This window comes from Tachysurus fulvidraco, chromosome 7, assembly GCF_022655615.1.
Source record: "Tachysurus fulvidraco isolate hzauxx_2018 chromosome 7, HZAU_PFXX_2.0, whole genome shotgun sequence".
Taxonomy (NCBI): Eukaryota; Metazoa; Chordata; class Actinopteri; order Siluriformes; family Bagridae; genus Tachysurus; species Tachysurus fulvidraco.
In genome coordinates this window covers 1,116,958-1,137,909 of record NC_062524.1, presented here as the reverse complement: position 1 = coordinate 1,137,909, position 20,952 = coordinate 1,116,958, and the positions used below count along the sequence as shown (strand labels likewise).

The following is a 20,952-nucleotide window of genomic DNA, read 5'->3' as shown; positions in this document are numbered from 1 at the left end:
AGCAGTAGCATGCAGCGGCACAATAGGGGAAGTCTGGAATGGATCAAACTTCACCCCCTCCCCCTCCCCCACCCACACATACACACACACAAACGCACGCATGCGCACATACACACTAACACACACACACACACACACACACACACACACACACACACACACACACACACACACACACACACAAACACACATAAATGCACGCATGCGCACATAAACACACACACACACCCATTGGCTGTATATGGTGGTGTTTCCTGTTTAATGTGCTATAAGGAACAGCTCACTGCTTTACTTTATCACAATAACTGAAGCTGCACAGTGGAACATCACTTCTCCTCCGAGATGGCTGAGGTAACACTGCTGTTATTTTCTGTTTTTTACTCTCTGTTACTAGACAATTGTGTAACGTGTTTTGTGACAATTTCTTTTAGTCTTCCAAAAAACCAAAGAAAAGCAAAGAAGAAAGGTGAGCTACTTTTATTGTTTTATTTTTAGCTGAAGAGATGAATTGAGATTAAACCTGAAGTGTCTGTGAGCTCATGTTGATTTAGTGTTTCTCAGTGATTTCTGCTGTGTTTATTGATCTTGCACTGTGTTCATGTGAGAGTAGAAAACTGTCCTCACATTAATCTGTGTATTACAACAGGGCAAAGGAATTCCTCAGTAATTCAGCTTTCGCAAGAAATGCATTCCTCCTCTTTAACAAAGCCACTGATATAGTCAGTGCCCAGGAACAGGGAGACTTACAGAGTGCCAAACAGATACTGGAACAGGTGAGTGGAACTGTATTAACATACTGGTTTAATTAGGCTTTTAACCTCAGTGTCTACTTTGTGCTGATGATCTTAAAGCTGTAATATTGATTACTATCACAGAAATTTGAAGAAGAATTAAAATTATTAACAAGTGTCACGTCACATTCTTTAGTCTGTTTTTACCTACTTTTAATGTTTATTAAATAATTTCCTGTTGTCTTGTGTTCATAATCAGCACTTTCTCTTTATTCTCTCCAGGTTCATGAGAAAAATCTCATCTTGTGTTAGTGAGAAAGTGTAAAGAAATGTAAACTCACATCACTAACACTGGAGACACCTTCACTACATCACACACACACACACACACACACACACACACACACACACACACACACACACACACACACACACACACACACATGACCATCATCAACCAGAACCCACAATTAAACAGCAGCATGATATAAAGTTGTAATAACACACCTGATAAAACCATAAGCTCCAGACTGCATTTTGCTGACTGCATATTTTACTAAAAACAAATAAATCTAAACAACACTTTCATCCTTCAGTCCCATATTAATTTTCTGTGGTGACTCACTGCCATGGTGTCACTTTACTTCACTGTCAGACAGAAGAGTGTCTGTTAGCTCACATTTACACAGTGGAGAATGTAACACTCATCCAAACTGCTTCTTATCACTGCTTTAACTCTCATATAATATTCAATAATATTCTTTTATTTTTATTTTTTTTAACTCAAGATGCTACACAGCATCCTGTTCTTAGGTCACATCCATGTTCCAGTCTACCGCCCAGAACACATCTTTTCTGATATGGAGATGTTACAGAGAACCATGAATGTTTCCCCAAAGCCATTTGAATGTTTCCAAACCCACGTGGCTCTGCGAACACCTTTCTCCTACTTTCTGCAACTGGTTAGTAAACAGATTATTCATAACTTTAAATACATTTGTTTTTTTTAATGAAGATTTATTTGAACTTTTATTACCTTCAAGTTTTCTGTGCAGTTTGTAATGTGTGTGTTTTCCTCTCAGCTCACAGTGTGTTACAGCGAAAGTCAGGAATTCACAGTGATGGAAATTCAGATACCCACTGATTTCCAGTGTACTGTGTGTCTGAGTGTATAATAACCACAGATACTATGGTGTGTCTCTGTCCTGTGAGAGTGACAGAGAGAGAGATCATGACATCTGTGTCTTGTCTGGATGTGTGGCATCACAAAGTCTCCTCTGCTGTGATGTGTACAGTGAGGTGTGAAGTGTTTGCTGTGGAGGACATGAACCAGGTCTACATAAACCTGGTAACTGTGCTGAGACTGAGGCCATCAGTAATCTCCTGTAAGACCAAGATGTGTCTGAGCAGACCACCTTCACTGGAGGGGTTTATAGTGACCAGGAGATTAAAGAAAGTATGACAGCTTGTTTTAATCAACACATGAAAAAGTAAGATAATTATAATACCCTGGCTGTCTATAGTTAGTGTCTCTAAGCTCTAAGATTTTTTTCTAAGAAAATTTGAATATAACATTGACATTAACACGAGTAACAAACATTAAGTATAAAAAGGCAAATAATTAGATTATCCTGGTTGTCTTTGATTAGTGTCTATATTTTTTTGTGTTGTGCCTTGCCTTAATCCCCCACCCCACCTGCCCGCCCCCCCCCCGTGTTACTGGCTGCCTCTGCCTGCCTCGCCGTGTTCCTCGCTCATCCTGCCTGCCTCGCCATGTTCCTCGCTCATCCCGCCTACTTCGCCATGTTCCTCGCTCGTTTCTAGGCTCGTTGCTCCCTGTTTTTAACCTGGATCATTCCTTGTTTGGACTTTTAAATGTGTCTCTGGCTGGGCACGTCGGGAGCCGCGCCTTATGGGGGAGTATCGTCAGGAATTGGCCTGAATGGACACTAGGGGTACACTGTTGCCTTTGTGTCTGTGCCATGTGCTTTTGTTTGTTTTATGCATCACATGTTAGCCCCGCCCTTTCCTTAATGTTCCTGCTTCTGCACACCCGTTCCTTGTTATACTTACGATCACCACTATTTATGCCGTGTTTCTTACCTCTGCTTTTCACAGAGTCCTTGTATTTTGGTTTGCTGTCTCTGTTTGTTGTATCTGTGTACCTGCTTTTTCTGTTTCCAGTCTTCTAGTGTTTTTTGCCCTTTGTTATTTTTCCCTAAATAAACCTAAATGTTATCCTGCATTTGGGTCTGTACTTTTATATCTATAATATAATTATATAATTAGTCATATCTGAAGCTCTAAGATCCTGTAGGGTTGATTCTGAATCTGTATTATCCTGTCTGTATGAGCTATATTTTGCCAGTAAATAAATAAAAACAAAACATGATTGATATTTGTTCTCTGTTCTGTCTGTTTAAAAAGCTCTTTAAAAAACGAATCTTTCCTGTTATAAAAGAGGAATTGATATAAAACAAACGTTCCCAGATATTTATGGATATTTTGGAGATTAGATCATGACCGTTAATATTTTAACATTTAGCAGCAGTTTTACTAATTTGAATCTTGTGTGCTTTATCTCTCTTATTTGAATATATTGTCTTCTGGGAAGGTAAGATTCTGACCTTTGTTATATTGTATAGCATTGTTGATCTTAGTGTTGGTCTTTGCTTATTACTGTAGTTCTCTCAGCTGATTAATAAGGAGTAGTTTCAGTCTCCCTTAAGGTGTGAAGCTTCTCCGCTACGTTAGAACACGTAATTCAATTGAAGTAACACAAAATTCCAGGTCACAACAGATAATTTATTTGACCTTTTGTTTCTGATACAAACACATAGCACCTTTTTGCACTGTTCAATAGACCATACTTTACTTTGGATGAATGCCATATTTCTTTGTCAAATTCTGTTTGACTAAGTCTGTCACTATAGCATTCATTTGCTCTTCTAACATTGATTTGAACTCTCCACTAGTCCACAAGGGGGAGCTAATCCACCTTTTTCAGTAGTGGGGATCAGTCTTGCATTCTTTTAAAACACTGACTTTCTATGGGATTTCTCTTATTAGACAATCTTATGTTAGTTTCTCTAAAGTAGAGAATGACAAACTATTCCATGATTTATAGAGGATAAATCAAAACTCTTCCCTGATAAACAGAAGCTCACAGAGTAGGCAGGTGGGGGAAGCAAGGCACACAGCGAGGTAGGTGGGGGGGTGGCAAGACACACGGCGAGGCAGGTGGGGGAGCAAGGCACGTTGCAAGGCAGGAGGGGGGAGCAAAGCACACGGAGACGTCCACAGCCGGGCTGAAGGGCCGAGCACAACCCCCGACACACCGCCAGACCCACGTCCAGAAAATCAAAAGTGGGGGAGGGCGGGAAAAAGTCCCCCCCGCAGACAGGAAGTGGGGCGGCGTCCTCCACGGGAAACCAGGAAGTGAAGCGACTTCCCCCACCTGACAGGTGAGTGGCGATGTCGCAGGGCACTGATAAAAACAAAACAAAACCGGGCTGTGACATCGTCTGCAAGCAGGAAGTGAGGCAGTGTCCCCCGCGGGAAAACAGAAGCAGAGTGCTGTCCATCACCGAAACAAACACAGGCCTATGTCACACACAGAAAAATTAACAGTCCAGTTCAGGCTGACGCTGTCCTGCTGGGTCTTGGTCTGGCGGAATCCTTGTCAGCGATGTGGGGATTAAAACAGACCCAAGTACAGGATAGCTAAAATAAACTGGGTTCATTAAATAAAAACACAAAACAGGGACAAAGACAAAACCAGACATGACCAATGATCATGATCTAATTCAGGAGATGTTTTTGTCCTATGCACGTGAAATATTGCAGATATCCTACAAGCAGATACAAGTGATTCTGTACTGTAGTGTCAAGGATTCATAGAGCCACAGTCATCAGGATACAGTCCTATTTTATACCGTAATGCTCTCACTTCTTACTAATGAAGTGAACCAAGGGCCGACCCTACCTGTGGGCTTCTCTGCATTTGTCCTGGTTTAAGGTAATAAATAAAACTAAACGAGTAAAGATAATAATTAAAAGTACCAAAAAAATTCAGTCAATTTCATATAACAACTATAATGAACATTTTATATCCTAAATATCTTTTTCTTTTACAGTGTTTCTGTTCTCACTGACTTTTAGTATTATTGGGTAAATAAAAATAATTACAGCTGTAATAACACTTCCAGTAACGGATTTAAATCTAATTTCATGGGACAATTAAATATGACAAATGGCAGTGTTGTGTTCATACAGATAAAGATGTGTGTTCTGTTTTGGGTCTAGAAGATCATCCCTGCACTCAGATCTGCCTCAACACCATGATGGGCTAATACCTTAGTGCAAGATGTAAGAAATAAAAAATGGGTAGTGTAAAAATAAGACGATGATGTTGAAGATCTTAATGAAGAACAAGAAGTTTATTCCAGCATAGCAGTGACAAAATACATCCAGTACTTTGGGTTCATCGGAGTCAATAAGAACCCTGAGCAAATCCTGCTCACGCCTTTTTAAATTTAAAGTGACCAAGTGGTCACTTTAAATGGTAATCTCAGCCACATAGACCTTGGCTTGGTATTGTTATCAACCAAGTGGTCACTTTAATTGGTAATCGCAGTCACGTAAACCCTTTGTTCGTGGTGATCCTTAATGTCCTGCTGCCGTCCCCATATTTATAATTGAATCAAGTTTACACGTTTAGAGTCCTAAACGTATTACCTTCTTAGGATACTTCTTAGGAATGAGCTCTTTTAGATGTGTACCTTGGAGTGGAATTTGGGTGCAATTTCTGTAATTTCTTACAAAGACGTCATGGCTACAAGCTTGGATGCTGATAAGCACACACGTGTGTTTGTGAGTTTTACACTGAACAATGTTTTAAAACAACTGTTCATGGTTATAACACCACATCTTTTAGTCATACTGTTTACATCCTGACATTCCCACATGATGAATACACATATACTGTAACAGTCTCTCTTACCAAAATGACTCATTGCAGCTACTGAACAAAATCATACTTTACTAAATGTTTTTGTAAATGTAAAGATTTAATTAAAAGTTAATTATGTAAAATTATTTCTTTATAAAATAAACAAAAATCAAAAGACTCCCCTTAATAAAAATGTCTGTACATGTAAATGGGACCAAAGCTCTTTTATTAAGTCAAGTCAAGTCAAGTCACTTTTATTGTCACATCACCACAGCACATGTGCCTTGGTGAGTGAAATTCTTAGGAGCAAACTCCAGAAATTACAGAACAGTTGTACAGATATACCAATAAATATATAGGTAATGAGTTGACAAGTGAAAATGTGCAATTTGCTCATACATATAGTCAGTGCAATGTGTCTGTACAATATATACAATTAACAAACAATGAAATCCACAGGTGAAATGTGCAGTATGCTCATATATATAGCCGGTACAATGTGTGTACAATATGTACAATTAACAACCAGTGTGTATGTAAAGTCCAGTGTGTCTAGTGCAGTGTGAGTGTATAGTCCAGTGGATAGTCCGAAGTTAAGGTGCAGTGTGTGGCATACCATATTGTAAAAGTGTGCTGTAGGGTGTATTAGTTGTGACTGTTGGTTAGTCTGATAGCCTGAGGGAAAAAGCTATCCCTCATTCGGCTAGTGCGGGATCAGATGCTGCGGAGACGTCTTCCTGGGGGAGCAGAGAGAGCAGTCTGTGGGACCGGTGGCTGGAGTCACTGATGATCCTCCGGGCCTTTCTTATACACCGCCTGTTGTAGATGTCCTGGAGGAAGGGAAGCTCAACTCCAACAATGTGGCTGGTAGTTTGCACGACCCCTTTCAGGGCTCTATGGTTGCCAGCGGTGCTGTTTCCAAACCAGGCAGTGATGCAGCCCTTCAGGATGCTCTCTATAGTGCAGGTGTAGAATGTTCTGAGGATGCTGGGGCTCATTCCAAACTTCCTCAGCCGTCTCAGGAAGAAGAGGCGTTGATGTGCCTTCTTCAGCACTGCGTCAGTGTGTATGGCCAAGGTGAGATCCTCGCTGATGTTGACGCCAAGAAACTTAAAGCTGCTATTATTGTCTAAAGTAATACTTTTCCTGTTCTGTTGTTTTCCTAAAGCATATTTGAATCTCTGACAGAATGGAATTATCAGTCAGCCATAAGGAAAGCTGGTTTTATGTTGGTTTTAACCTCCCACTACTCTGATATCCACACAGAACACTGCTTCATCAGCTGCTCTATCCTCTCTCTCTCTCAATCACCACTAAAAAACAGACAGGGTGGTGGGACAGGTCTATTGTCTTACCTTGTCTCATTAACCTTTAATCTTTTAAATTCCATGCAGTTTAAGTTACCTCTCCCTAGGAGAGTTCCAGGGAGATAACGGGGCTTTTTACACCGGGTCACTTCCTGCGTTTCCTGTGATCCGATGGTAAAAACAGAGCAGGTCTAAATGCCCTCTGAAACGTTTTGGAGACAGATATAAACCCGATGGTACAAACCCCTTCAGGAGGTGGTCTGGGACGCGTTTCAGATGAAACTGGACAGGTGTAAATGAATGTGGTTGTTCAAGCCACATACCTCAGCGCTATACTCCTCCCATACGGAAGTACGTCACTCGCAGGTTTGTGGCATTTATGTGGCCTGATGTAAATGGAACAAATCAGATAGCTATTGGATCAGAGACAACACACGAAGTGACCAGGTGTAAAAACGCCCTAAAATGATTCTGATTCTGATTTTGAGACAGACAGGTGTTATGTCTCAAGTTGACCGCTAGAGGGCAGTATACGTAGAGTTTTAATCATGACGCGTCAAATAATCTCTCTCTCTCTCTCTCTCTCTCTCTCTCTCTCTCTCTCTCTCTCTCTCTCTCTCTCTCACACACACACACACACACACACACACACACACACACACACACACACTACATTTTATTTGATGTACTGATTAACAAATAAAACATCGATGTTATTTAGGAACAAAACCGACATTTTTTCTGGGACTTTTCTCTTTAACAAAAAGCCTGAAACCGAAACTCCTCCCCTGGCTGTTTGTGCGCATGCGCGAGTCTCTGCCCAGTCTTCTGGAGTCAGATGTGTTTTTGTCGTCAGTATCTTCATGTGACCAACAGACCGACTACACAGAATGAGGTGAGCAGGTCTTCTGTCTTCTGTATGTGACACTTTATTTACAATAATAACAATAATAAAGGACAATATGTATTTCCCTCTGCTCATGAAGTAAACAAGAACAAATTGTGAAGGACTTCCTTCTTCCTGATCTCAGCAAAGGTAAAAGTTTATAAACTCGTTATACCGCTGTATAACTCTTTATAAATAAGGGTGAATGTTCTGATGTGTGATTTTGATCGTCTGATTCTTTAGATGGGTCAGAGACTTATCTCAAGAAGATCAGAAATGTTGCTTTAAAACACAGCAAGTCAATCATTAAACTGAAAAAATACAGTGTCAAGGTGGGATCTTTGGCTGTAACAGCATATAAAGATGAACCTGAGATGAAAGAGGAGTGGGAGGAGTTCTACCTCCCAGAACACATGTACATGGAGGTCATTGGTGTTGTTGAGGAGTTCTCTGGTCACCTCCCCCGTGATGGTCTGGTGCTGATGGTGTGTGAGGATGGAAAGGTGTTTGCTTATAACGATAACACGCTGTATCACATCAATAACAACCTGAAAGAACTTTTTCTACATGGTTTCGAGTTACCAGGAATTAAAAGTTACTACCATGGTCAAAGCTTTGAGGACATGGTAAGTTTGTGTTTACGTTAAATTCAAAATAATTTACTGATTGAAAATCTTGTGCTAACTTTTAGTCTTTAATATAAAGTATCTGGACTTATGGAGAATCGAGTTAAGGAGGTTTTTAGGAAAATGTAAGCTCTCATTCACCTAAAACCATTAGTGCAATTTAACATGAAACTCAGATGAATTTCTCTTCTCGCTTTTAATACTCTGTTGATCATCTAGTTTTTTTTTATTTATATTATCCTAAACTGTATACATGTCAAGAATATCACTTTATTTAAGTAAAAAAAATGATGGTTTTCTCCAATTTTGGTCATCATTAAATATTTTACATGTATGCAATTGGACGAAACCCTTAACGGCGTCCAGAACTGCGTTGAAGTCTCTAGCAATAAATATATTATACAAATAATAAGAATATAGTGAATTGTAAATTATAATTTTTTGGTATTAAATCGAGTAAACATTAGAAGTAATTTCTCAGGAGCAGGTTATACATTCAGTTATGTGCATTAATATTGGGATTAGTGAAAACTTTATTATAATGAATGTTAAGTTGTGTAGAACATCACTGATAAATGTTGCTCTGTCTGTAGAAGGAAAAAGATTGGGACAAGGTAAAGAAATCCAAAGAAGTGAGAGAGAAGATGAAGGATCATGAGAAGATGCTGAAGTGTTTGAAGGATTCGTATCTCACCAACCTGGACATCATCAGTGGGAAAAAGCAAGGAAAGGTGAGTATTGCTAAAACTGAGTGGTGTTTTTGAGATCTCACCATCATCAGCAACATCATCATCATCACCAACATCATCATCATCACCAACATCATCATCATAATCACTATCACTAACATCACAACTAATCCTCACTAACATCACCAATATCATCATCACCATCACTGTCACCATTACACATAAATGATATAGAGCATAAATAAAAGGTTAAAATCAGAAGAATAAAGATATAAAGTTAATGTTAACTGCTGCAGTTTATCTGTATGTGATGATGAACTCTAACTGCTTCTTATATATACATGTGTCTGTGTTTCTCTACAGCCGAGCACTTCTGGTGGGAGAGATAAACCAATTCCTGTTCTGTAAAACAAATCCAGAATATTTCAGAATATTTGCTCTTTTTCTACATTTTCTTTAAAGAGTATAAACTCTGTATGTGAAAGTTTGAAGACTTCTTTTTCTTCCTCTTCTTTTTCTTCCTCTTCTTCTTCTTCTTCTTCTTCTAAATAAAAATGTTCATGTACATAAACACAGAGAATCTTGTTTTTGTTATTTAAATGAGATGTTAAAGGGTGTGTGTGTGTGTGTGTGTGTGTGTGTGTGTGTGTGTGTGTGTGTGTGTGTGTGTGTGTGTGTGTGTGTGTGTAATATTATTCCAAAAGAATAGACTGGATATTATTCTATTCTTTCCTATAGTAAGTGTTATTATTAAACTTCATATGTTAATAAAAGGTGATATGATTTTTATTTATTTTGTTACATTTAGCAGCAGTTTTACTAATTTGATTCTTCACAATAAGAGTCTAAATAATAATTACTGGTTCCTGACAATGTTCTGCAGTACAGAAATAGACTTCTGTGTCCTGTCTGAAAGTGTAGCAAATCTCCTCTGCTGTGATGTCCAAGTTTCAGCAAGACACTGATCCATCACGTACAATACAACTCCCAGCTACAGTGAGGTGTGAAGTGTTTAGGAACATGAACACACATGACATTTCATAGAATAGAGTTTATTCCCCTAAATAAATTTTACTGCCATCAAACAGAAACAGAAAAGTGTTCATTCATCTAAATGTACAAAGTAGTTACTGTGATACTGTAGTCTGATTCAGTAGTGGTTGTCCTGGATGGATGCTACTGTAGCTACTGTAGTTTGAGTATTATTGTGTATTTCTGTATGTGAGTTACCGAGGGTCTGTCAGCTCTAACTAGTCTGGTTATTCTCAGTTGACCTTTTTCATTAACTCATTTCTGTCTGCAAAACTGCCGCTTACTGGATTGTACCACTGAAAGATCTTGTGTCATCTCCTGCAGTGTGAAGGGACCTGACAGATGAGTCAGGCCGATCCGAGCACAGTGTCCCTCTTCACAATACCCCATACATTTTCTATGGGGTTAAGGTCAGGTGAGTTTCCTGGCCAATTAAGAACAGTGATCCTATGGTCCTTAAACCAGGTACTGGTAGCTTTGGCACTGTGTGCAGGTGCCAAGTCCTGTTGGAAAATGAAATCTGCATCTCCATACAGTTGGTCAGCAGCAAGAAGCATGAAGTGCACAGACAACGTCAGAAGCGTCTCGTGTTGGTCCGCCATGTTTTCTAAGGTCCAAGGTCAATGCAGCCGTATACCAGGAAGTTTTAGAGCACTTCATGCTTTCTGCTGCTGAACAAAGCTACCAGTACCTGATTTAAGGACCATGGGTTCCCTGTTCTTAAATGGCCAGCAAACTCACCTGACCTTAAGCCCATAGAAAATCTATGGTGTATTTTGAAGAGGAAGATGCAATATGCCAGACCCAACAATGCAGAAGAGCTGAAGGCCACAATCAGAGCAACCTGGGCTCTCATAACACCGGAGCAGTGCCCAGATATTTAAAAATCCTTTCTTTGTATTGGTCTTAATTAATATTCTATTTTTTTGAGATATTGAATTGGGGATTTTCCTTAGTTGTCAGTTCTAATCATCAAAATTAAAAGAAATAAACATTTGAAATATATCAGTCTGTGTGTAATGAATGAATATAATATACAAGTTTCAGTTTTTGAGTGAAATAAATCAACTTTTTGAGGATATTCAAATTATATGACCAGCACCTGTATATATACATACACATAAGCATGGTTCCTGATTTAGATTTGTAAATATGTATAATATATTTATAATTATGTGGTAAAATATATTTACTGTATATATGGTTACTGAGGTTGGTTACAGCATCACTGTGAGAAAACAAAGCCTGCTTTAGATGGTCTGGCCAAAGGATTGGTTTACTCACAGATTTCTGTCAACCCACTGTTTTAATGATGAGTTCTAATAGTTGTCTAGAATAAACTATTCTGTGGGAAGTTTTACATCAATACTGAGTAATATAGTGGAACGTTATTAAACTTAAACTTTAGTAAACTATTCTGCTGTAATAATCCAGGACACCTGAACATTTCAGTGTTGAAACAATCTGCCTTAAATTTTGAATAATTACATTAAACATGAATCCTGACATATTATGTGAGTTGTTGGAACAGTGCTCTCTGAAGTAAAATGTTCCTGCATTTACTCCTAAATCCAGAATTCAGTAGAATTGTGCAATAACAAAAAACTATTATGACTCTCATCTATGTTCTTTATGATCGGTGCTATAAAAAGTCACCCATCCTGTCTGTTATTCAGCTGTTTCACAGCGTAGCCTCATCAGTCTCGATCATATTATAGCTGTTAATCTGAAGATGATGACTATGTTTTTCTCTCTCTTTACTTTGGCCTTGAGGAAGGAAAGTTCCAGAGAAATTACATTTCTAAGATAAATAGGGCTGTCAATCAAAACGATGGCCAAAGTTTGCTCTTATCTTAGCTCTAAGTTTATGTACAACACAGATGACACTTTACAGTAATGATTAACTACCTGCTACTTCATTTAATTTCACCTCTGTGAATTTTTTACTAAGATGAACACTAATCAGTTTCTAAGTAATAGCAGAAGGAATTCAGTTTCCAGATAAATTTCTAAAGTAAAAGGAGGATCATACTACTGATTGTCCGGTGTATGATTCTGTATCTGATTCCAGTCTACAGATTTTGGGGAGAAACAGATTTTGTTCTCTCAACTGAAATTATTGAGACCATTTTAAATGCTAGAGCTCCTTTCATGAGGAAACTTTATGTCCTGAAGTGGCACCTCTTCAGTTCATGGTGCTCTCAGCATCCCATTGACCCAGTGAACTGCCTGATTGGTCCAGTTCTGGAGTTTTTGCCTTACAGGAGGGTTTTCACCCACTACACTTAATGTACACATGGACACAATTTCGGCTTGTCGTGCCCATATTAACAGAGCCTTTGTGGGGAAGCATACCCTTGTTTCTTGCTTTCTTTTCAGTGCCAAGATATTTGAGCCCTTTCTGCAGACTGTGGGTTCCTTCCTAGGACCAGTTCATTGTCTTTGAAGGTTTAAGGGAGGCTGACTGAGTGTCTCTAGCCAGCCTCTGAGAAGTTTCTGGCTCTCAAGGTTGCTCTGGTTTGCAGGCCCAGATGCCTTCTTCTGCTTTAGATTTGGTTTTGCCCCTGGCCATATTGTTCCGGAGGATAAACTACATTCCAAAGTTGTCTTTCTCCAATGTCCATCTGGTAGTCCTCCAAGTCTCCTCCCTTCCAACTTTTAACGCACAAGAACAGGTGAAGCTTCATCTCTTGTGTGCAGTCAGGGCCCTCAAAATCTATGTCAACCTCTCAGTCCCGTGTTGTAGGTCTGATCAGTTGTAATTCTGTTTGGGGCACAATAGAAGGCTCTCCACCACTATATAATGTTTATAACATTGGACAATTGATGCAATCTCTCTGGCCTTTGAGGTACATGGATTGTATTTGCCCCTTTGTAATTAGAACTCACTCCACTAGGAGTCTGGTTTCACCTTTGCAAGATGTTTGTGGTCCTCTCCACTCACATTCATAAGGTTCTATAAGCTGGATACAGGCTTGACTCCAAGGTCTCAAGTTCTTCAGAGCACCCCAGGCTCCTAGAGGTTCTCCTCCTCGCACAGGTTGAACATGATTTCCTACCTCTGATTTCCTACCTCCATTGGTATGACGGCATGGGTATTGAGGTTCCATAGCGTCATGATGCAACATTGAGTTTCATCAAAATGAAAGGCTTGATCAAGTCTGACTTAAAGTTGTAGTGCATTGTAATGATACACATTTTAGAGGCAGTTCCTTCAGATAGAAACAAAGCACTAGGGTGACAAAGCATGGAAGGATGTAACAGTACCACACCAAACCCTTGAATTTCACCCACCTTTAATACCATCAGAATAACAGTCTTACTCAGACCACTTCATCATCATAAGAATGAGTTCAGCTTGGCAGTTCTTCTTGACTCAGACCTTGAAATGAATAATGAACAAACGGCCACCTTAAACAATGGGACAAATGGCACAGGGACAGATGATATCCTGAGTTACCTTGCCCTATTCTGTCATATTAATGTGAGACAGGAACCAAAGACTAATGTAAAGTTTGAAAATAACTAGCATTGTCACTTGATTTGGCTTCTACATTATCCAAAAAATATACAAGAAATAAAAGGAAAAAATAAAAACAACGACTTATTTTCCCACAGTAACCAGGAACAGGGAGACTTATGGAGTGAGGCCAAGCAGATACTGGAACAAGTGAGTGGAACTGCAATGAATAAAACTGAAGTGTCTGTGAGCTCATGTTGATTTAGTGTTTCTCAGTGATTTCTGCTGTGTTTATTGATCTTGCACTGTGTTCATGTGTGAGTAGAAAACTGTCCTCACATTGATCTGTGTATTACAACAGGGCAAAGGAATTCCTCAGTAATTCAGCTTTCGCAAGAAATGCATTCCTCCTCTTTAACAAAGCCACTGATATAGTCAGTGCCCAGGAACAGGGAGACTTACAGAGTGCCAAACAGATACTGGAACAGGTGAGTGGAACTGTATTAACATACTGGTTTAATTAGGCTTTTTTTCCTTCACTACATCACACACACACACACACACACACACACACACACACACACACACACACACACACACACACACACACACACATACATGACCATCATCAACCAGAACCCACAATTAAACAGCAGCATGATATAAAGTTGTAATAACACACCTGATAAAACCATAAGCTCCAGACTGCATTTTGCTGACTGCATATTTTACTAAAAACAAATAAATCTAAACAACACTTTCATCCTTCAGTCCCATATTAATTTTCTGTGGTGACTCACTGCCATGGTGTCACTTTACTTCACTGTCAGACAGAAGAGTGTCTGTTAGCTCACATTTACACAGTGGAGAATGTAACACTCATCCAAACTGCTTCTTATCACTGCTTTAACTCTCATACAATATTCAATAATATTCTTTTATTTTTCCTCAAGATGCTACACAGCATCCTGTTCTTAGGTCACATCCATGCTGCAGTCTACCGCCCAGAATGGATCTTTTCTGATGTGGAGATGTTACAGAAAACCATAAATGTTTTCCCAAAGCCATTTGAATGTTTCCCATCCCACGTGGCTCAGCGAACACCTTTCTCCTACTTTCTGCAACTGGTTAGTAAACAGATTATTCATAACTTTAAATCCTTTTTTTTTTTTATGAAGTTTTATTTTGAACTTTTATTACCTTCAAGTTTTCTGTGCAGTTTGTAATGTGTGTGTTTTCCTCTCAGCTCACAGTGTGTTACAGCGAAAATCAGGAAGCAACAGTGAAGAACAAACTGGCTGCATTATTGGCTGATTGTAAAAAATCAGGTGACAGATACCCACTGATTTCCATTGTCATATGTATCTGTGAGTATAATAACCGCAGATACTATGGTGCGTCTCTGTCCTGTGAGAGTGACAAAGAGAGAAAGATCATGACTTCTGTGTCTTGTCTGAAAGTGTGGCATCGCAAAGTGTCCTCTGCTGTGATGTCCATGTTTCCGCAAGACACTGGAACACAATGCACAATACAACTCCCAGCTACAGTGAGGTGTGAAGCGTTTGCTCTGGAGGACATGAGCCAAGTGAAACCACCCTGCGGACGCTGCCATCAGCTCTATTCACTTCCTGGACACACAGACATTCTAAATGAACCTGGTAACTGTGCTGAGACTGAGGCCATCAGTAATCTCCTGCAAGGCCAAGATGTGTCCACCATCACTGGAGGGGTTTATAGTGACCAGGAGATTAAAGAAAGGATGACAGCTTGTTTTACTCAAACCATGAAGAAAAACAATGCAGATAAATATAATATCCAGGTGGTCTATAATTAGTGTCTCTCTGAAGGATCCTGAAGCTCTGAGATTCTGTAGAGTTGAATCTGAATCTGTTTGATGCTCTGTTTGTTATTCTGAATAGATTCATACATTTTACCAGAAAGTTAATAAGAATGATCTCCATTAAATAAACACTAAACATGATTAATATTTGCTCTCCTGTCTGTGTCTGATTAAAAAAACATCTTTCCTGTTATAAAAGAGGAATTAATAAAAAACAAGCTAAAAATCTCAAATATTTAAGGACAGTTTGCAGATTAGATCATAACCATGAATATTTTTTAATATTATTCCAAAAGAACAGACTGAATATTATTCTATTAAAATGAGCAGGGTCACCGCTTGCCATCTGCGTCTCCCATAACGTGAGCTTTAACTGGAATGCACGTATGCTTCATGTTACAACTTGTTTGCGTCCTTGCAACATTTTGTTCAGATTATTCAAGTGCTCATGGCTTTCATTTTAATTAATACTGTTGTTCAACGATGAGCTCAAACTGGCAGAACAGGAAACACACACACGTACACACACACACACGTACACACACTCCGACATACGCGCGCACACACACACACACACACACACACACACACACACACACACGTACACACACCCTCACACACACACACACAAACACACACACACACACACACGTACACACACACACACACCCTAACCCTAACCCTAACCCTAACCCTAACCCAGAATAACAATCAGAGAGGATCAAACAGATTCAGATTCAACTCTACAGAATCTCAGAGCTTCATGATCCTTCAGATAGACACTAATTATAGACCACCTGGATATTATATTTATCTGCATTGTTTTTCTTCATGGTTTGAGTAAAACAAGCTGTCATCCTTTCTTTAATCTCCTGGTCACTATAAACCCCTCCAGTGATGGTGGTCTGCTCAGACACATCTTCTTGGTCTTGCAGGAGATTACTGATGGCCTCAGTCTCAGCACAATTACCAGGTTTATGTAGAACATTTAAGTGTCCAGGAAGAGAACAGAGCTGATTGCAGCATTTGCTGGGTGGTTTCACCTGGCTCATGTCCTACAAAGCAAACGCTTCACGTTTCACGTAGCTGGGAACTGTATCTTGTGTGTGGTGGACCAGTGTCTTGCTGAAAGTTGGACTAAACTTACTAGTGACAAATCGCCTGGGGATTTTCTGGGAATTTACAAAACACCATAGACACTCTATGTCATACGTGTCCCTTAGTGACACATGTTTTTGGAGTGCGTAGAATCAGAATCAGAATCAGCTTTATTGCCAGGCGTGTTTTCACATGCAAGCAATTTGTTTTAGTGACATAATCTCCACAGTGTTACAGAATGACATATGTAGTATAGATGACATTGCATGTACACATTTACAGGTGTGAAATGTGCAGTTGGTATATGAAATATACATATGCAAATAAGTATACAATATATACAATTTGTATGTACACATGTGCAATTGTGAAATGTGCAGTTGGAGTAAACAGTACAGACAATATGTATATATGTATGTACAGAGTGCAAGTATGAAATGTGCAGCTGAGGTATACATAGTGCAAATATTATGTGTTGTGTGTTCCATGGTGTTAAGTGTTCATCAGGTGGATTGCTTGAGGGAAGAAACTGTTCCTATATCTGGTCGTTCTGGAGCTCAGGGCTTTGTAGTGTCGAGAAGATGTTAACAGTTCAAAGAGGGAGTGTGCTGGATGTGAGGGGTCCTGAGTGAGTGTGCTGGATGTGAGGGGTCCAGAGTGAGGGAGTGTGCTGGATGTGAGGGGTCCAGAGTGAGGGAGTGTGCTGGATGTGAGGGGTCCAGAGTGAGGGAGTGTGCTGGATGTGAGGGGTCCAGAGTGAGTGTGCTGGATGTGAGGGGTCCAGAGTGAGTGTGCTGGATGTGAGGGGTCCAGAGTGAGTATGCTGGATGTGAGGGGTCCAGAGTGAGTGTGCTGGATGTGAGGGGTCCAGGGTGAGTGTGCTGGATGTGAGGGGTCCAGAGTGAGTGTGCTGGATGTGAGGGGTCCAGAGTGAGTATGCTGGAGGTGAGGGGTCCAGGGTGAGTGTGCTGGATGTGAGGGGTCCTGAGTGAGTGTGCTGGATGTGACGGGTCCAGAGTGAGTGTGCTGGATGTGAGGGGTCCTGAGTGAGTGTGCTGGATGTGAGGGGTCCAGAGTGAGTGTGCTGGATGTGAGGGGTCCTGAGTGAGTATGCTGGATGTGAGGGCTCAGAGTGAGTGAGTGTGCTGGATGTGAGGGGTCCTGAGAGAGGGAGTGTGCTGGATGTGAGGGGTCCTGAGAGAGGGAGTGTGCTGGATGTGAGGGGTCCTGAGAGAGGGAGTGTGCTGGATGTGAGGGGTCCAGAGTGAGTGTGCTGGATGTGAGGGGTCAGAGTGAGTGTGTGTGCTGGATGTGAGGGGTCCAGTGTGAGTGTGCTGGATGTGAGGGGTCCTGAGTGAGTGTGCTGAATGTGAGGGGTCCAGAGTGATTGTCTTTGCCCTTTTGCTCACTCTGGAGGAGTACAGATCTTGGAGAGTGGGGAGAGTTGTGCCAATGATTTGTTCAGCAGTCCGCACTCCCCTCTGTAGTCTACTGAGGTCAGATTGGGTGGCTGAGCTGAACCAAACAGTTACCGAGGTGTACGATTTGTTTGCATTTCTTTCAGTTCCTGTGTGTTTGAGACTGTTCTCTCTTCTCCCTCTGTGTGTGTGTGTGTGTGTGTGTGTGTGTGTGTGTGTGTGTGTGTGTGTGTGTGTGTGTGTGCGCGCATGTTTGATAGAATAATGGTAACCGAGCAGAAATCCACATAAGATTAAAGCTGACTGAAGTGACAAGTTATACTGGCTGTATAAAGACAAAGGCTATAATTAATAACATTTTCAAGTAACAACAATATTTTGTTTAATTATTGAGATACATTTGAACTACAAAATATGTCTCATATAAAACCAAGACACTGAACTGCAGTAATACAGTATGTGAAGTTCCTTAACTCTTCTGCAGATCTCAGACATTTTTTATTCAGACACAGACAGGAGAGCAAATATTAATCATGTTTAGGTTTTATTTAATGGAGATCATTCTTATTAACTTTTTTGGTAAAATGTATGAATCTATTCAGAATAACAATCAGAGGATCAAACAGATTCAGATTCAACTCTACAGAATCTCAGAGCTTCAGGATCCCTCAGAGAGACACTAATTATAGACATTCTGGATATTATATTTATCTGCCTTCTTTATTTTACTCATGGTTTCAGTAAAACAAGCTGTCATCCTTTCTCCAATGACCTGGTCACTATAAACCTCTCCAGTGATGGTGGACACATCTTGGCCTTGCAGGAGATTACTGATGACCTCAGTCTCAGCACAGTTACCAGGTTCATTTAGAATGTCTGTGTGTCCAGGAAGTGAATAGAGCTGATGGCAGCGTCCGCAGGGTGGTTTCACTTGGCTCATGTCCTCCAGAGCAAACGCTTCACACCTCACTGTAGCTGGGAGTTGTATTGTGCATTGTGTTCCAGTGTCTTGCGGAAACATGGACATCACAGCAGAGGACACTTTGCGATGCCACACTTTCAGACAAGACACAGAAGTCATGATCTTTCTCTCTTTGTCACTCTCACAGGACAGAGACGCACCATAGTATCTGCGGTTATTATACTCACAGATACATATGACAATGGAAATCAGTGGGTATCTGTCACCTGATTTTTTACAATCAGCCAATAATGCAGCCAGTTTGTTCTTCACTGTTGCTTCCTGATTTTCGCTGTAACACACTGTGAGCTGAGAGGAAAACACACACATTACAAACTGCACAGAAAACTTGAAGGTAATAAAAGTTCAAAATAAAACTTCATAAAAAAAAAAAAGGATTTAAAGTTATGAATAATCTGTTTACTAACCAGTTGCAGAAAGTAGGAGAAAGGTGTTCGCTGAGCCACGTGGGTTTGGAAAAGATCAAATGGTTTTGGGAAATCTTTGATGGTTTTCTGTAACATCTCCACATCAGAAAAGATCCATTCTGGGCGGTAGACTGCAGCATGGATGTGACCTAAGAACAGGATGCTGTGTAGCATCTTGAGGAAAAATAAAAGAATATTATTGAATATTGTATGAGAGTTAAAGCAGTGATAAGAAGCAGTTTGGATGAGTGTTACATTCTCCACTGTGTAAATGTGAGCTAACAGACACTCTTCTGTCTGACAGTGAAGTAAAGTGACACCATGGCAGTGAGTCACCACAGAAAATTAATATGGGACTGAAGGATGAAAGTGTTGTTTAGATTTATTTGTTTTTAGTAAAATATGCAGTCAGCAAAATGCAGTCTGGAGCTTATGGTTTTATCAGGTGTGTTATTACAACTTTATATCATGCTGCTGTTTAATTGTGGGTTCTGGTTGATGATGGTCATGTATGTGTGTGTGTGTGTGTGTGTGTGTGTGTGTGTGTGTGTGTGTGTGTGTGTGTGTGTGTGTGTGTGTGTGTATGATGTAGTGAAGGAAAAAAAGCCTAATTAAACCAGTATGTTAATACAGTTCCACTCACCTGTTCCAGTATCTGTTTGGCACTCTGTAAGTCTCCCTGTTCCTGGGCACTGACTATATCAGTGGCTTTGTTAAAGAGGAGGAATGCATTTCTTGCGAAAGCTGAATTACTGAGGAATTCCTTTGCCCTGTTGTAATACACAGATTAATGTGAGGACAGTTTTCTACTCACACATGAACACAGTGCAAGATCAATAAACACAGCAGAAATCACTGAGAAACACTAAATCAACATGAGCTCACAGACACTTCAAGTTTAATCTCAATTCATCTCTTCAGCTAAAAATAAAACAATAAAAGTAGCTCACCTTTCTTCTTTGCTTTTCTTTGGTTTTTTGGAAGACTAAAAGAAATTGTCACAAAACACGTTACACAATTGTCTAGTAACAGAGAGTAAAAAACAGAAAATAACAGCAGTGTTACCTCAGCCATCTCGGAGGAGAAGTGATGTTCCACTGTGCAGCTTCAGTTATTGTGATAAAGTAAAGCAGTGAGCTGTTCCTTATAGCACATTAAACAGGAAACACCACCACATACAGCCAATGGGTGTGTGTGGGTGTGGGTGTGTGTTTATGTGCGCATGCGTGGGTGTGGGTGTGTACAGTATGTGTGTGTGTGTGTGTGTGTGTGTGTGTGTGTGGGGGGGGGTGATCCATTCCAGACTTCCCCTAAGAGAAAAGAGAAAATAAGAGAAAAGAGTGGGAAAGAAAGAATGAAAGAAAGTAAGAAGGAAAGAAAGAAAGAGAGAGAGAGACAGAGAGAGAGAGAGAGAGAGAGAGCAAAATAGACAGAGAGAGAGACAGAGAGACAGAGAGAGAGAGAGAGCAAAATAGACAGAGAGAGAGAGAGAGACAGACAGAGACAGAGAGACAGACAGAGAGAC

General features: G+C 40.2%; 3 protein-coding genes across 11 annotated transcripts; 2 read left to right on the top strand and 1 right to left on the bottom strand.

Moving 5' to 3' along the window:
• Positions 1–194: 194 nt before the first annotated feature.
• On the top strand, positions 195–15,669 carry LOC113640149. 7 transcript variants are annotated; one of them, XM_027142522.2, is made up of 5 exons: positions 195–351; positions 432–466; positions 647–773; positions 1,520–1,693; positions 14,929–15,669. In XM_027142522.2, exons 1-5 carry the CDS (start codon positions 343–345, stop codon positions 15,514–15,516), a joined length of 933 nt encoding a protein of 310 aa, XP_026998323.1. In that variant the 5' UTR covers positions 195–342; the 3' UTR covers positions 15,517–15,669. The 7 variants fall into 7 exon arrangements, with proteins under 7 accessions (XP_026998323.1, XP_047672252.1, XP_047672251.1 ...); XM_047816296.1 differs by lacking the exon at positions 14,929–15,669 and adding an exon at positions 1,814–3,127 and having other exon boundaries at positions 197–351; XM_047816295.1 differs by lacking the exon at positions 647–773 and adding an exon at positions 1,014–1,062 and having other exon boundaries at positions 203–351.
• On the top strand, positions 7,539–9,761 carry LOC113640150. 2 transcript variants are annotated; one of them, XM_027142528.2, is made up of 5 exons: positions 7,539–7,884; positions 7,976–8,025; positions 8,119–8,501; positions 9,098–9,232; positions 9,554–9,761. In XM_027142528.2, the coding sequence occupies exons 1-5, from the start codon at positions 7,880–7,882 to the stop codon at positions 9,596–9,598; spliced, it is 618 nt and encodes a 205-aa protein (XP_026998329.2). In that variant the 5' UTR covers positions 7,539–7,879; the 3' UTR covers positions 9,599–9,761. The 2 variants fall into 2 exon arrangements, with proteins under 2 accessions (XP_026998329.2, XP_026998328.2); XM_027142527.2 differs by having other exon boundaries at positions 9,095–9,232.
• A 2,894-nt stretch (positions 15,670–18,563) lies between the features above and the next one.
• On the bottom strand, positions 18,564–20,633 carry LOC113640148. 2 transcript variants are annotated; one of them, XM_027142520.2, is made up of 6 exons: positions 20,493–20,633; positions 20,378–20,412; positions 20,071–20,197; positions 19,428–19,601; positions 19,227–19,308; positions 18,564–19,094 (listed from the first exon to the last, which is right to left on the bottom strand). In XM_027142520.2, exons 1-6 carry the CDS (start codon positions 20,499–20,501, stop codon positions 18,718–18,720), a joined length of 804 nt encoding a protein of 267 aa, XP_026998321.2. In that variant the 5' UTR covers positions 20,502–20,633; the 3' UTR covers positions 18,564–18,717. The 2 variants fall into 2 exon arrangements, with proteins under 2 accessions (XP_026998321.2, XP_026998320.2); XM_027142519.2 differs by having other exon boundaries at positions 18,564–19,308; positions 20,493–20,631.
• Between the last annotated feature and the right edge of the window lie 319 nt (positions 20,634–20,952).

Coding starts and splice junctions, on each gene's coding strand:
- LOC113640150 (XM_027142527.2), top strand. Junction 8,026..8,118: donor TCTTCCTGATCTCAGCAAAG/GTAAAAGTTTAT, acceptor CTGATTCTTTAG/ATGGGTCAGAGACTTATCTC. Junction 9,233..9,553: donor GTGGGAAAAAGCAAGGAAAG/GTGAGTATTGCT, acceptor GTTTCTCTACAG/CCGAGCACTTCTGGTGGGAG.
- LOC113640148 (XM_027142519.2), bottom strand. Junction 20,198..20,377: donor AAGAAAAGCAAAGAAGAAAG/GTGAGCTACTTT, acceptor GTATTACAACAG/GGCAAAGGAATTCCTCAGTA. Junction 19,309..19,427: donor TCTCCTACTTTCTGCAACTG/GTTAGTAAACAG, acceptor TTTTCCTCTCAG/CTCACAGTGTGTTACAGCGA.
- LOC113640149 (XM_027142522.2), top strand. Junction 467..646: donor AAGAAAAGCAAAGAAGAAAG/GTGAGCTACTTT, acceptor GTATTACAACAG/GGCAAAGGAATTCCTCAGTA. Junction 774..1,519: donor CCAAACAGATACTGGAACAG/GTGAGTGGAACT, acceptor TTTTAACTCAAG/ATGCTACACAGCATCCTGTT.